Source organism: Siphateles boraxobius, unplaced genomic scaffold (assembly GCF_051911475.1).
Source record: "Siphateles boraxobius isolate OS27281-9 unplaced genomic scaffold, OSU_SipBor_1 49, whole genome shotgun sequence".
NCBI lineage: Eukaryota > Metazoa > Chordata > Actinopteri > Cypriniformes > Leuciscidae > Siphateles > Siphateles boraxobius.
In genome coordinates this window covers 7,223,211-7,237,589 of record NW_027509130.1, presented here as the reverse complement: position 1 = coordinate 7,237,589, position 14,379 = coordinate 7,223,211, and the positions used below count along the sequence as shown (strand labels likewise).

At 37.1% G+C, this 14,379-nt stretch overlaps 3 protein-coding genes across 5 annotated transcripts in view; 2 read left to right on the top strand and 1 right to left on the bottom strand.

Moving 5' to 3' along the window:
• LOC143710998 (MIF4G domain-containing protein B) overlaps positions 1–14,379 on the bottom strand; it is a 1,123,636-nt gene that overhangs the window by 48,032 nt on the left and 1,061,225 nt on the right. The gene's annotated exons all lie outside the window — the stretch shown is intronic.
• On the top strand, positions 3,320–8,200 carry LOC143710988 (uncharacterized). The gene is made up of 2 exons (XM_077202280.1): positions 3,320–3,593; positions 6,917–8,200. The coding sequence occupies exons 1-2, from the start codon at positions 3,515–3,517 to the stop codon at positions 7,696–7,698; spliced, it is 861 nt and encodes a 286-aa protein (XP_077058395.1). The 5' UTR covers positions 3,320–3,514; the 3' UTR covers positions 7,699–8,200.
• LOC143711057 (uncharacterized) overlaps positions 9,332–14,379 on the top strand; it is a 36,716-nt gene continuing 31,668 nt past the window's right edge. The window contains exon 1 of the mRNA XM_077202343.1: positions 9,332–9,575. Within this exon, the coding sequence (XP_077058458.1) occupies positions 9,497–9,575 (79 nt within the window). The 5' untranslated portion in view covers positions 9,332–9,496. The remainder of the gene's footprint in view (positions 9,576–14,379) is intronic.

Sequence of the window (14,379 nt, the reverse complement as noted above, 5' to 3'; positions counted from 1 at the left end):
ACATAATGCTTGGTCCAGTGAATAGTTGTACATTTTTTTCTTAACACTTTCACAGCTCCCCTTGATAAAGCTCAGGGATGCGGTGACCAAAACACCAACTTCAAGCAATCAAACTAACTGTCACACTTTTTCTTGAACAAACTAACTGTCACATCACTTTGTAACTGTAACATCAAAGCTTATGTTAACAAGGCCAATACCTCCCTTTTCTTGATCAAACAATCAAACTAACTGTCACACATCCATCATTTTGACAGAAGCTGTAACCGCAAGGGGCGGAACTAGGTCAAAGGTAACCATCCATCATTTTGACAGAAAGTGTAACCGGAAGGGGCGGAAACTAGGTCAAAGGTAACAGGAAGGGGCGGAACTAGGTCAAAGGTAACAGGAAGGGGAGGAACCGGAAGGGGCGGGACAGGAAGGGGAGGAACCGGAAGGGGCGGGGGAAGATCAAAGGAAAACCACGCCCACCTGTCAATCATAGGGTCATAAATCATTTTGACACATGGTGTATGCTATTAACTACTAATGCCTTTCACCTGCTCTCAGTGTGGAAAAACTTTCAAACAGAAAATAAGCCTTAACAATCACATGTTATTTCATGCTGGAATAAAGCCTTTCAACTGCTCTCAGTGTGGAAAGAGTTTTACACAGAAAAGACAACTTAATGATCATTTGGTAATTCACACTTCAGAAAAGCCTTTCACATGTCCTCAGTGTGGAAATACTTACACACGTCAAGGAAGCCTTAACAATCACATGTTGATTCATGCTGGAATAAAGTCTTTCACCTGCTCTCACTGTGGAAAGAGTTTTACATATAAAGGAAGCCTTAAGTACCATTTGATAACTCACACTGAAGAAAAGCCTCACTCCTGCTCTCAGTGTGGAAACACTTTCAGACGTAAAGGATACCTTCAAACTCACATGAGAATTCATGCTGGAAAAAAGCCTTTCACCTGCTCTCAGTGTGGAAAGAGTTTCACCTTTAAACAAGGATTGAAAAGTCACATGAGAATTCACACTGAATCGATCCCTTACGCATGTCATCTGTGTGAGAAGAGATTTAAATGGAACGCGAGTCTCAAAGCTCATCTTCGCCATTCTCACTCAGCAGTAAGTCAACTAAAATGAGCAGTGACCGATTTCCAAGAAATGCTGTTGAAAGTGGATCAAACTGAAGAGCACAACACTTGTGGCCAATCAAGAAATACTGTAGAAAGAGACATGACTGTGAGACATTACAAAAGAGAAAAGGTTTTTGTTTTGATTTTTTTTGGCATGAATGTCATTTTGTGGCAATTTTCTGTTCACTGATTCTTCATGAAAGTATTGTGTAAAAATAAACATGCAAATGTGATTTTTTTTTTTGCTCACAGGTAAACACTGCTACACAAATAAATGTACTGAATAAATACAAATGTGCATATTCTTTCTCTGTGTACTATAATATTGACTTTTCCCAGTAAACTTTACCTTCTATTCAAATCTCCCAGCCAGCACACCCATGTCGATTGCACCTGGGGCTGGTCAGTTTTGTTCCATGTAGACTCCACACAGGTTAGACCAGATGGATTGATGAAATGAACACTGAATCAGTGTTAGAATTAATGAGATAATTCAGTGATTAACTGAGTGATGATGAGAAACACAAGAACTACAACTGACTTTCAGTCACATCCTAAGAAAATATCAACTGGAGATTAAAAAAAAACATCCTCTACTGAACTCCTTAATGTCTTCTTATATTTGCAGTTGATTTTAACACCACACGATTCTATCTAATTGTGCAAAAAAACATGCTGAAAATTAACCGAACACAGCAGGGTTATGTTATGTTTGGTAGTAGCAAAGGGAAACAGGGATCTTAATGATGAATTAAGTAATCACAATGGTATCTCATTTTACATTTACATTTATTCATTTAGCTGACGCTTTTATCCAAAGCGACTTACAATTGCTATATTTCAGAGGTCGCACGCCTCTGGAGCAACTAGGGGTTAAGTGTCTTGCTCAGGGACACATTGGTGTCTCACAGTGGATTCGAACCCTGGTCTCTCACACCAAAGGCATGTGTCTTATCAACATCGCCATCACCACATTTTGTTTTTTAACTTAATATGAACTTGCTTAACCATGACAGTAGCTGCATCTGAAATCGCATACTCTCTTGAATTGGTATTTATTTTGAATAAGTACTTCATGATCGATAAAAAAGTACATTCTATATAGTATGAATAAAATCCGGACGTACTACATTCGCCATGTTGACATTATCATGTGACCTACCAGCATCCGTTTGTTCGCTTCGCTTCCATTCATAAATCCTCTCCTGTGCCCTCATGGGATACTAAAGTGTCCATTGTATGCACACTTCAGAATCCCATCAGAATAAGCGTGTCATCCGGGTACTTTTTGCCTTCTCTTTTATGAATACTGTCAATTCAGACATACTACTTTTATCACATATTGTTTTTCGCCTACTATAAGTAGTAGGGAAGTATGCGATTTCAGATGAAGCATATCTTTCCATATCACATCCTTTTTCTCTCATTTTTTTTTTTTTTTTGTTCTCTTCTAGCACAATTGCACAGAATTTAACACTCCCCTCTTACATAAAGTCAGTAGACGACCCAATCAACTATCTTACCACAAGAATGTAATTAAAGACATTAGTAATGACAGCTTTATTAGAAATTGTATATTGGGTCAATGTAACTTAATTAAGTTAACTTATATTAAACAGCATTCCCTTGTTTTAACCTGTTACTACAACAAAAGACTGACATCTGACACTGATCAATGTACTCAACAAATAAACACCTTTATTTCTCAGACAAATTAAAATATATAGGATGAACTCCACCAGTGCATGCAACATTTTCATCAATTAGCTCTGGACACTGAAGCTCTACAGCAGAGTTCAGTGAAAGCAAATGCTTCTGTGCAAACAATTACGTCACCATCCCCTTCAACTGTGGTGGAAACTCCGGTGTTGTATACCAGATTACAGTGACTCCATTCGACATTTCAATATGGATTGAGCTTAAACTCCAAATGAATCAGTTGCTGATGATCGTAGAGGACATTTTTGGGGGAAACAGCCCCTTAAAATCCAGTTCACTTGCTTTGGTCGACTAGAAGACTGTGGATCCTTTGATCTTCCTAGAGAAATGTTATAATTTTATGGCTCTCCACCCACTTCCAGACTATGAATTAATAGCAACTCTCAGGAATGTGCTCTGTGGCTTTAAAAAAATAAAAAATAAAAAAAAACAAGTGCACTTTGTGTACGTGCCAATTATTAATGTTGGCACGATCTCTGCTGTTTTGTTGTGGTACTTGCTTTATATAAACTGTTAGATATGTGCTTTTAGTTAATATAAAGATATGTTTGAAACAAGTCAATAAATGCCTGTAATATTCCCATCCTCATTTACGTGACTAAGTTTTGAACCAAGCAGGAATATCTGGAGGAGTATCAACTGAACTGAGATCTGCTGCTGTGAAGAAGATGGTGTTTGTTAAAGAAGAGAGTGAGGAGGACATGAGTGAACCAGAACCCTGGAGAATAAAACACGAGGAACAAGGAGGTTGGTGTCTATTCTTCATTCATCTTTAATTACAGTTGTGCAGTGGTGTTTTAAAATGAGGCAAGTCAACAGAGCATTTTTGTATGAAAACTAATGCCAAAAAGTCTCACTAAACAATACCAAATAGCATTCACTAAAGACAGAAAAATGAAAATGGCCAGCAGAGACACTTTGGATTTCCAACCCACACTCAATATCCAACACACACATGCAAAGTTACACAAAGTATTAAACACACTACGTGCAAATACACAAATCAAATTATCACCACGGCCAACCCCTCCCTTTTAACAATCCAACGAAACAAAGGGAAGAAAATACACAAATAACTACTGACATACAAATGTACGTACAAAATAAGATTCTACACTCGTAATAAACAAAAGTACACATTCATAAACCAAAATAACTAATAAATTTACTCAGGAACAGAATTAACTCAATTTAGAAAAAACTCAAACAAAAATTCAAATGGGAAGTTATGCCAAAAAAAAAATTCAATTGAGACCCAGGCAAAGCAGCAGTGCAGTCATATCAGTAGGTTTAAATCCAGCCTCAAATAAATTACAAGAACCCTTGGACATACTCACTGTTACGATGTGGTTTTGTGTCCTGTCATGTTTAGTGGTTCCCTGTCTTGTCATTAGTTCTCCCAGGTGTTTCTTGTTATCCACGCCCCCTTGTTATCCTGTCTGCTCGTTTGTCTCTGATTATTTAAGCCCTGTTTCTGCCCTGTCTTTGTCAGTTATTGAATGCGTCTACGTATCACGAGTGTCTTGTGTCTTGCCTGTTCTGAGTTTACCCAAGTCTGTATTATTAAAGTCTACTGCTGCATTTAGATCCGACTACCGACTTTGCTTCCACGCAATTCGTGACAGTCACACCTGCTGAACATAAGAAACAAAATTACTTAAATGGCATTAAAAACAAACAAAACTAAATTAAAATCATACATACCACAGGAGGTTCACAGCACTGTACATCGTCACCCACCTTATGAGATTCAAACCCAACGCTACTACACCTACTGTTACTCACACCGTGAAGTTTACAATGGGCAGGAACCATAGTGACGCATACCCGGCCAACCACTCACATTTTATACTCTTTTATACACTGATAGGCTCACAGAGTTGACATGACACCATCCAATAACAGCAAGGGTTATACATCACCCTGCTATATATAAATAATCAAATTAGTGATTTTGCTTATTTTACAAAAAAAAAAAAAAATCCAAATTAGAAAACTAAAGGCAGTAACAATTAAAACAAAATATATTATTTGTGAGCTAAGGTTTAGCTTTTCTTTAATAGTCAAAATTTTGTGTCATCAAGCTTGTAAACACAGACACGAAGATGTACCTTTAATTTCACTGAGGTGATCGCTCACGAAAACCCCCCCGCAGTAATCATGTTTTCAGGCCACTTCAATTTTGGTTTTGAAGTGACATAAATGACAGAGTTGTTTACTTACTTTTAAATTAGTCTTCCCATTAAATAAACACCATCGCCTTCATTCAGGCTGATAAGAACACGCACGAAAACAAGAGTTGGGATTTATCGCACAAACCAATAATATCCAATCATAGCGTGATGGAGGTGTCTCATGTGACTTTCCCCCATACATACATTCTCAATCAACCCCCCAACCCCCTCAAAGAAAACCCTCACGACATGCTTTAGGGTGTCTGTTAAAAGGACTGTGCTGAACTGTGAGCGTGTGCGACTCATTCAATTTGACAGATTAACTTTTTTGTTTTTACGTCAATCTCAAACATTTTTGTTCATAAAGGTTTACCTGTTTTACAGAAGTCTTCCTGCGAAACCTCCAAGGTATAACGAATAAAAGTGGATTAAGTCAAAAATATAGCACTATTATTATATTGCTATTTGTACCCCCAAATAAAAATGCATTATTTTTTATTATATTAATATATATTATTATATATATATACATATATATATATACACCTCAGTTTGAGTTCGCGGTTTGATACGATTTCAATATAATAGGAAAAATGGTCACACTTTAGATTAGGGTCTAATTCTCACTGTTAACTAGGCTGACTATTAACTTTTGCCTCAATAGACTCCTATTACTGCTTATTAATAGTTAGTAAGGTAGGTTTTACGTTTAGGTATTGGGTAGGATTAAGGGATGTAGAGTATGGTAATGCAGAATAAGGAATTAATATGTGCTTTATTATAAGTACTAATAAATAGTCAATATCCTAGTAATATGCTTGATAATAGTGACAATTGGACTCTGAACTAAAGTATTAACGGAAAAAGGAACAAATCCACAATGCTAGGTTTCTTTTATTTTTTTTCTTCAGACAGTGAAAATTACAGTTTGTTTCTAGCTAGTGGCATTTAGTTGGTGCAGTACAGCCTCATTTAGTGTATTAAGCACTGAGCAGTAAACAGAATGCACTCCTATTTTTTTTATTTTTTGCAGGGCAGATATAAATAAAAAAAAGGTATTTGGTCACAATCAGCTACAAAACTGAAAAGCATCTCCTGTTATAGATTTGTCAAAAGTACCGACTTGATACTTTGTACTTGTACCAGGTCGGAACTGAAATTTAAAAAAAAATGTGACAACACCAGACACCAGTTTCCCTCTAGCATTTTGAGCGCTGTTGAACGGATTCTTAAACACCTTTGATTGGCCATTGTGTTCACGCGCTCAACATATATGTCTGTGATTGGCCATTGTGTTCACGCGCTCAACATAATATGTCTGTGTTTGGCCATTGTGTTCAAGCGCTTAACATATATTTTTGATTGGCTACAATGATTTTAAAATGTGATGATACCAGAGATTTTGTGTAAACGCCTCGATCGTAAACTCAACTCTAGTTCAGATTAAGCGGGCATTTGCACAACATCATTTCCAAATAAAATAGGTGTTTTTGGCTGTTCATATACATGACAACGTTGTTTCGGGGGCTGAAAATCCAAACATTTGAAAACGGGTTTCAAAGTGCAAGTTTTAAAGTTTTCAAATGACAAAAATACGAATTTGTGAAAAAGGTTAAGTCATGCGCATGCTTATCGTGTTCAGTTTATAGCCGTGTAGTGTTTCTTTACAAAGTGACATCGCCGACTACTGGCCTGACATGAATAATACAGCGTTTTTAGTCGTTTTCGCGAATCCGTGTGAATGGGATCGTTTTGTCATCTGTATGTGAAAATGAGCAAAAAACTAAAAAAAAATCTTTCTATTTTTAGTACATCATTGTTGTGTAAACGTACCATATCCTTTTATTTTCCATTTTTCCCCAATTGATTTTCCTCATTTTAATGTTTTCATTTTAGGCCTGATGAAAGTGAAAGAGGAAAGACAAGATCTGAATGAAGTGCAGGAGAAACATCAGCATCAGAAAGCTCATGATGTCACCGCTGGAGAAAAGCCATTGAGTTGCTTCAAAACTGAAAACAATTGTTCACAAAGCATTCAAATAACAGAAGTCAAAAAGTCTTTTACCTGTTCTCAGTGTGGAAATACATTCACACGAAATGAAAACCTTAAGAATCACATGTTAATTCATGCTGGAATAATACCTTTCACCTGTTCTCAGTGTGGAAGCACTTTCAAACATAAAAGAAGCCTGAAGAATCACAAGATAATTCATAGTAGGAAAACGCCTTTCACCTGTCCTCAGTGTGGAAACACTTTCACACGTCAAGGTAGCCTTAAGATTCACATGTTAGTTCATGCTGGAATAAAGCCTTTCTCCTGCTCCCACTGTGGAAAGAGTTTTACATATAAAGGACACCTTAAGGAACATTTGTTAATTCACACTGAAGAAAAGCCTCACTCCTGCTCTCAGTGTGGAAACACTTTCAGACGTAAAGGATACCTTAAAACTCACATGAGAATTCATGCTGGAAAAAAGCCTTTCACCTGCTCTCAATGTGGAAAGAGTTTCACCTTTAAACAAGGATTTAATAGTCACGTGAAAATTCACACTGAAGCGATGTCTTACGCATGTCATCTGTGTGAGAAGAGATTTAAATGGAACACGAGTCTCAAAGCTCATCTTCGCAATTCTCACTCTGATGTAAGGCAATTAAAAGGAGCAGGGACCGATTTCTGAGAAATGCTGTTGAAAGTGGATCGGAACAAAGAGCACAACACACTTGTGGCCAATCAAGAAATACTGTAGAAAGAGACATGACTGAGAGACATTATAAAAGAAAAGGTCAGAAGAATATCACTGGAAAAAGAAGGGTTATGATCAGGTAAGAGCTTTAGGACCCATGTTAATAGAAAAGATTTCCAGCTTCATCCCTCCACCCCTCCGGCTCCGCCTCGGCTGCTCGTCGCCTCCTGAGCCTATGGTGTCGTCTGGTCCCTCCATCTCCTCAGCTGGGTCTAGGTCTCCAGTTCTCTGGTTTACACCATTGACAGTCTGACTGCTAACTCCACCCTGGCTCCTGCCACCATCTCTTCCAGCGTGGGGATCTTCAGTCTCGTCCGTTCCACCATGGACGTCCACTCATTTACGATCACACCTGTTAGTCTTTGAGTTGATCCTCATTGTGTATTTAAGTTCCTCATTTCCTTCAGCTAGTTGTCTGGTAGTTTCATATGTTACACATGGTTACATTGCCTTCTTTCCTGTGGACTACCTGAGTTTCACTTAATAAATACTTTTATTAAAAAAATAATATATATATATATATATTTTTTTTTTTAAATTTGCATCTTGATCATCTTTATCTGACCTGAGACTTGACCGACTCATTTTAAGACATTGAAGGAAAATACTGGCTCTTTTTTCAGACTGAATTTTTTGTATTTCTCACTGATAGTGAGATATTGGAGTTCATATTGAGTAAAGAAATTGAATCTTACTGTTTTTGTGGGCTGTATAAGTTATTGAATGGTTTAAGATCTTGAAATTGGGTCTCACAGATCTTCTTCCAAAGTTTGAGGGAAAATATAACAATATCCTCAAAATTCTCTTCACCACAAGGCAGAATCAGATGTTAATGCTTTGCACAGCAATAGACACACAAAGGCATAATGCTGCAAAATACAACACCAGTTCAATAACAAGTTTTAACCTCGAAAGCAGTTTTTCAGAAATACCCTCCAAAAATATCATATCGAATGGATATGGAATTCACATTACCTGTCATTCAATAGTCCCCTGTTCAAGTCCCAGGTATTTAGACACATAATAACCCAAGGATGTATCATTGTTTTTTTCACGATATGCTAAACCCTGATTTAATATTTGAGTTGGTTTACATTAGCTATCTGGTCATAATAACATGTTTTAATGTATCTTAATCTATATATTTAAATGATTTAACGCCAGATTCTGCAAAATGTAGTTTATGATTATGATAAGTAAACTTAAAATTAGGGAACGTTCTGTGATTTTCACAGAAATAGTTGACGACTGAAATAAATTCTCTCGATTTTCTAATTTAATCCTCTCTCATAGGCTATTTATACAACGGGAATCCAATGCGATTTTATATAATTTTAGGGTGCCTTTCTTTTCTTTGTGCAAATCTCTTTTTAAAGGAAAAATGCAATGTGGCCTAAGCCTACCCATTTCTTCCCGATATTTTCCACTCTTCGCGACGCTTCACACTCCGGTCCAGTGTGTGGCGGTAAAGCACATTCGTTTGTTTACAAATCACCACTAAACCTCAAAAGAAGAAGAAGAAGTGCGTTCTCAGTATCAGGTCTCTGCTGTTTTATCGATACATACTGTTAGAAATTTACTTTTAGTGTAAATAAAGATACAAAAAAAAAAAAATCCAGGTCAATAAATACCTGTAATAAAATATACCCATCCTCATAGACGTGACTACGTTTTGAAGCAAGCAGGAATATCTGGAGGAGTATCAACTGAACTGAGATCTGCTGCTGTGAAGATGGTGTTTGTTAAAGAGGAGAGTGAGGAGGACATGAGTGAACCAGAACCCTGGAGAATAAAACACGAGGAACAAGGAGGTTGGTGTCTATTCTTCATTCTTTAATGACTGTTGTTGTGGTACATTAAAATAACAAAGCTTTAAACAAGGTGCACATCATGGATCCTTTAAAAGTCTTGAATTCCTTAATATAAAAACAAGGCGCTAATTACGCTTTCTGAACATTCGTATTGAAACATCATACATAAAATGGGTTGCTCTGCTATAAACTGCACTAACCGACACTGTAGGAGTACTTGGCTCCATTTTTTTCCGGTAAGTTAAGTGACATTCCACTATTATTTCACGTAATTAGCACTGTTAAGCATCAATGTTTGTGGGCAGTGGCACTGCAACAGTTAGCATTAAATCACCTCAGATAAGTTAGCGTCCGAGGTACTTTACATAACTGACTTTTGAAACACTGTTAATGCGTCTGCCAAATGAATAAATGTAACATAAGAATAGACTGATATGTCCCACATTGGAGTGTTTTGGGTTGTACTCTTCAGCAGCTTTGCAGTGAATGTAGTAGCCATAGACTGTAAAAAGTAGCCTAGTCTGCCAGTCGATCTTATAACGTTATGGTGTGTTCACACCGAACACGAATAGAGCGTCAAATACGCGTCTATCGCGTCTAGTTAGACGCTTGAACGCTCGAGTTCAAATTTTTCAACTTGCGCGGAAGATGTTCGCGGCAAAAGCGTCTCCCAATTCGCGTCATTCGCGACGCCTGGCGTGAATGATGCGTCTATTCGCGTCTTTGCATTGACTTTGTATGTAATCTACTCACACAAAGCCCGCCCTTTTACCCATATATGGATCGGCCAGAAGGTGGGCGGGGTTAGGCTTTCCCACGATTTTCAAAGATGGCGCCGCCCATACCCCCCATAAACGGCCTCAAAACCGTTATTCAGAAAGTCTATGGGTGATGTCACAGACGCTTTGTCCATTTTTTTTTTACAGTCTATGGTGTCTGCTTTACATCCGTAACCACGCCCCTCCAACTGACAGTAGACAGGCTACCTGTATGTTTGAATGAAACACCTACTTTTCTAGATCCAATCAGGTGCTAGTTGGAAGAAAAAAACAGCACACCATTTTGCCTCGTTTAGTATTAGGTTTCTCTCGGAAATACGTCACAACACTGGAGAAAAGTCATTTGCAACTTCCGGTTCACGGGGACTTTAAAATAGTCCAAGTGACTACTGTGGCTCAATCTTAAATTTATCAAGCGACGAGAATACTTTTTGTGAGCAAAAACAAACAAAAATAACGACTATTTCAACTATTCATTTCCTTCTCTGTTGGCCTCTAGTCAGTTAACTTAGTATGATTGCGTAGAGCTACGTCACACATAGGCTCACTATTGGTCAACGCTGGTCATGTGGGTGATGCGTGTGACGTACAACAACAGAAGTGTACGCTATTACACTAGTGAACTCACTCGAGGCCCACAGAGAAGGAAATGAATAGTTGAAATAAAGTCGTTATTTTGGTTTTTTTTTGCGCACAAAAAGTATTCTCGTCGCTTGATAAACTTAAGATTGAGCCACTGTAGTCACTTGGACTATTTAACGATGTCTTTAACCCGTTTAATCCCACCGGTCACAATTGTGACCGCATCTTTTTTCTTATTTCTGAAAGCTCTGAAAACGTTGTTATTGACTTTGGGCAAGAAATTCAACTTTTAAATGACAAAATAGATTGTCTTGATTAAAATCTATTAATGTCATGTGACTAGTGTGAAAGGTCACATGACCAGATCAGTTACTTCCTGCTTGCACATCTAGAAGAAGATGTCTTCCTCAAACTACTACAAAAAGTAGTATGTAAAACATCTTAATTAACAGATAGAACTATCATATTTTGTACATATATTCTTTAAAGGGTCTACTGCTGATATATTTTGAAAATTATACTCCTGCATATATATTTTGCTCGTAAGACTTGTAAATTTGTTTACGGTCACAATTGTGACCGGTAGTATAACAAAGTACTTCAATTGAAAAAAAGGTATTGGCTGGTATTGGCAGGTATTGGCAATCCTACACTGAACATATGCAACACCTGTGAGGGGGATGGATGATCTTGACAAAGGAGAAGTGCTCACTAACACAGATTTAGACAGGTTTGCGAACAATATTTGAGAGAAATAGGCCTTTTGTGTACATAGAAAAGGTCTTAGATCTTTGAGTTCAGCTCATGAAAAATGGGGGCAAAAACAAATGTGCTGCGTTTATAATTTTGTTCAGTGTAGTTATCAGTATTCCAGAAACTTTCAATGTGTTGGACCTTCTAGACGTACGTGACACCACCCCCCTCCCCCTCCCCCCAATTGAAAGTGACTGAGATAGTGATGGCTCAGATAGGGAGTACCATGGGTGAAACGGCCCATTTGCCAAGTAGACTATTGAATGGCGATGCAGAGGTGAACTATCTGGAGGATTAGGCAGATGTTCATGACAACCAATTGGTGTGCCCCACACATGACCACAAACAACCCTTTCTAGAATTTACGGCCCATCTTCAGTGCACTGAATGAGTGCACACACATCTCCCTGAAACTGGCCTAGGACAGGGCCCAAGTGAAGTCATGGTCTAGCCTATAGGGGTCTAGCCCGAACAAGCAGAAGTTCCTCCAGGGTGTAACTTTGTACATAACAACCTTTTCACCTCACTAAGCCTCCTTCACGAAATGACAAAACGAGGTATTGGATGTCTTGGAATGAATTGTGTCAATAGGTCTAATTGAAGAATTTGTATGAATTCTGACTATGGTGTTTCCCACCGGTCACTATTGTGACCGAGTATAAAACCTAATATTTCACTAACTTAACCAACATAAAATCAAAAAAGGCATAATGTTTGAGTGTTAGGGAGGTCTAAGGAGTAAAAATAATGTACTTAAGTTGCAAGAAAAAATTTGGGATTAAACGGGTTAATGACTTTTCGGGGAACAAGTTTCAATCCCTTAGAAGCCTATGGAGGAGTGATCCAGCTCTCAGATTTCATCAAAAATATCTTAATTCGTGCTCTGAAGATGAACGAAGGTCTTACGGGGTTGGAACAACATGAGGGTGAAAAAATACTGACAGAATTTTAATTTTAGGGTGAACTAACCCTTTAAGTAAAAAATATATGAACTATACTATTTCTATCCCCAAATTAAAATGTATTATTATTAGCCTCTTTCTTTCTCTTTTTAAAGTGGTGGTTCACCAAAATGAAATTTTAAAAGCTTTTCACAATACTTTGGTATGTCCATTATAAGGAAAAAAAATAATTTTTGCATTTAAATATTTTTTATCATAAAATAAATTATTTATTGTATTATGTCTTATTTATATTGTACACTAAGCATTTTGTCTCTGAGGTACTTTACTGAATTTGTACTTAGAAAATATGTAACAAAATGTGCACAGTATATAATTTTTTTTGGCAATATTGTAAGTATTTATTTGTGTTACTTTTCTTGTGAATAATATTTTTCTAAAAAAAAAAGCAAGCTATTTTATAAAAAAACAGACTATAAAGTTATGTCCTTCAGTCTGAACTCAACTCGTCACGCCAACTATTCTCCGCCTATAATAATTTAGACAATTTACCAGAAATGGCATCATTCAGGTCTCTTTAACTAAAGTCACTTTGGCCTCGTTTACACTGTCAGTGAAATGTGAAGCAATTCCAATTTTTTGCTCATATGTGACACAGATCGGATGTGTCATTTCACTCGGCGGCCATCTTTGAACCGTGTTTTGCGTATGCAAGTGCAGCTATTTTATTTTCTCTTCGAATAGGGAAACATCAAATTCTCCAAAACTGTTCGCCAAGCTAACGATCAAATTTCATATTTGAAATCACCAATTAAACCTGACAACAAGTGTCTCATACATTTTATATCTAAACGCTTGAATCATGACAGAAAACTAAATTTTTCAGGCTGGATCAAACTAATGCGCATGCGCAGTGGAAGCTACGTCTTACGGTTTCTATTGGAACCGGAGCTTCTAACGCTAGCTGAAGAGACGCGATTACTTTACCAATCGGCGTGGCTCTTATTTAGAAGGCAGAACTTATTCCCTCCATATAAGAGCATTGCACTTTTCCCCATCCAAAATAATGCGAGTGATGCGTCTTGTGTTATTCTATAGTCTTTGCTTTAACAGTGTTGTAGAAGATGGTTATAGTTTTTCCACTTCATTTCTGAATCAGTTTAATAATAAAATATAAAATAGTCAGGGTTTCAGTGAAGATATTACCATAATCATGACAACATAATTTTGTTATTAAATGGAATATTTGATATAATGTGTCCACTTAAACACTGACAAGTAGGGCTGTAATCAACCAAAGAAAATCTTGGTCTACTGAAGTCCTGAAATTTCAACTAATTAGTCGACTAACATAAAAAAAAAAAATGTTAGATTAATAGCTGTGCAGTACTTGGTAGCCTTGTCCACCTAAATGAATTATAAATAATAAACATATATTTATATAATCAATATAATAAACTTGTAGGCTATATGCAGTATATTAAATCGTTTTTTGACCTAATTATTTTACAGACACTATCATTTCAGCTGCTCTGTGCATGTCCTCGCACAGAGCGAGGCTGAACATAGGAGCTCAGCTTCGCGGCTGAGACACGAATAGACTATTAATTTAAAGCTTTTACTCTTAAACACACAAGGCACGTCCACTTTAATAAAAAAAAAGAATATTTATTAAACAAACCAGATCAAGACGTGAGCAGAAAGAAAAAATTTTCTTGTTCCTGTGGAACAAGAAAATTGCACAGCGCAATTGCGCATTAGGCTCCAAAAAAAATAAAAAAATAATAA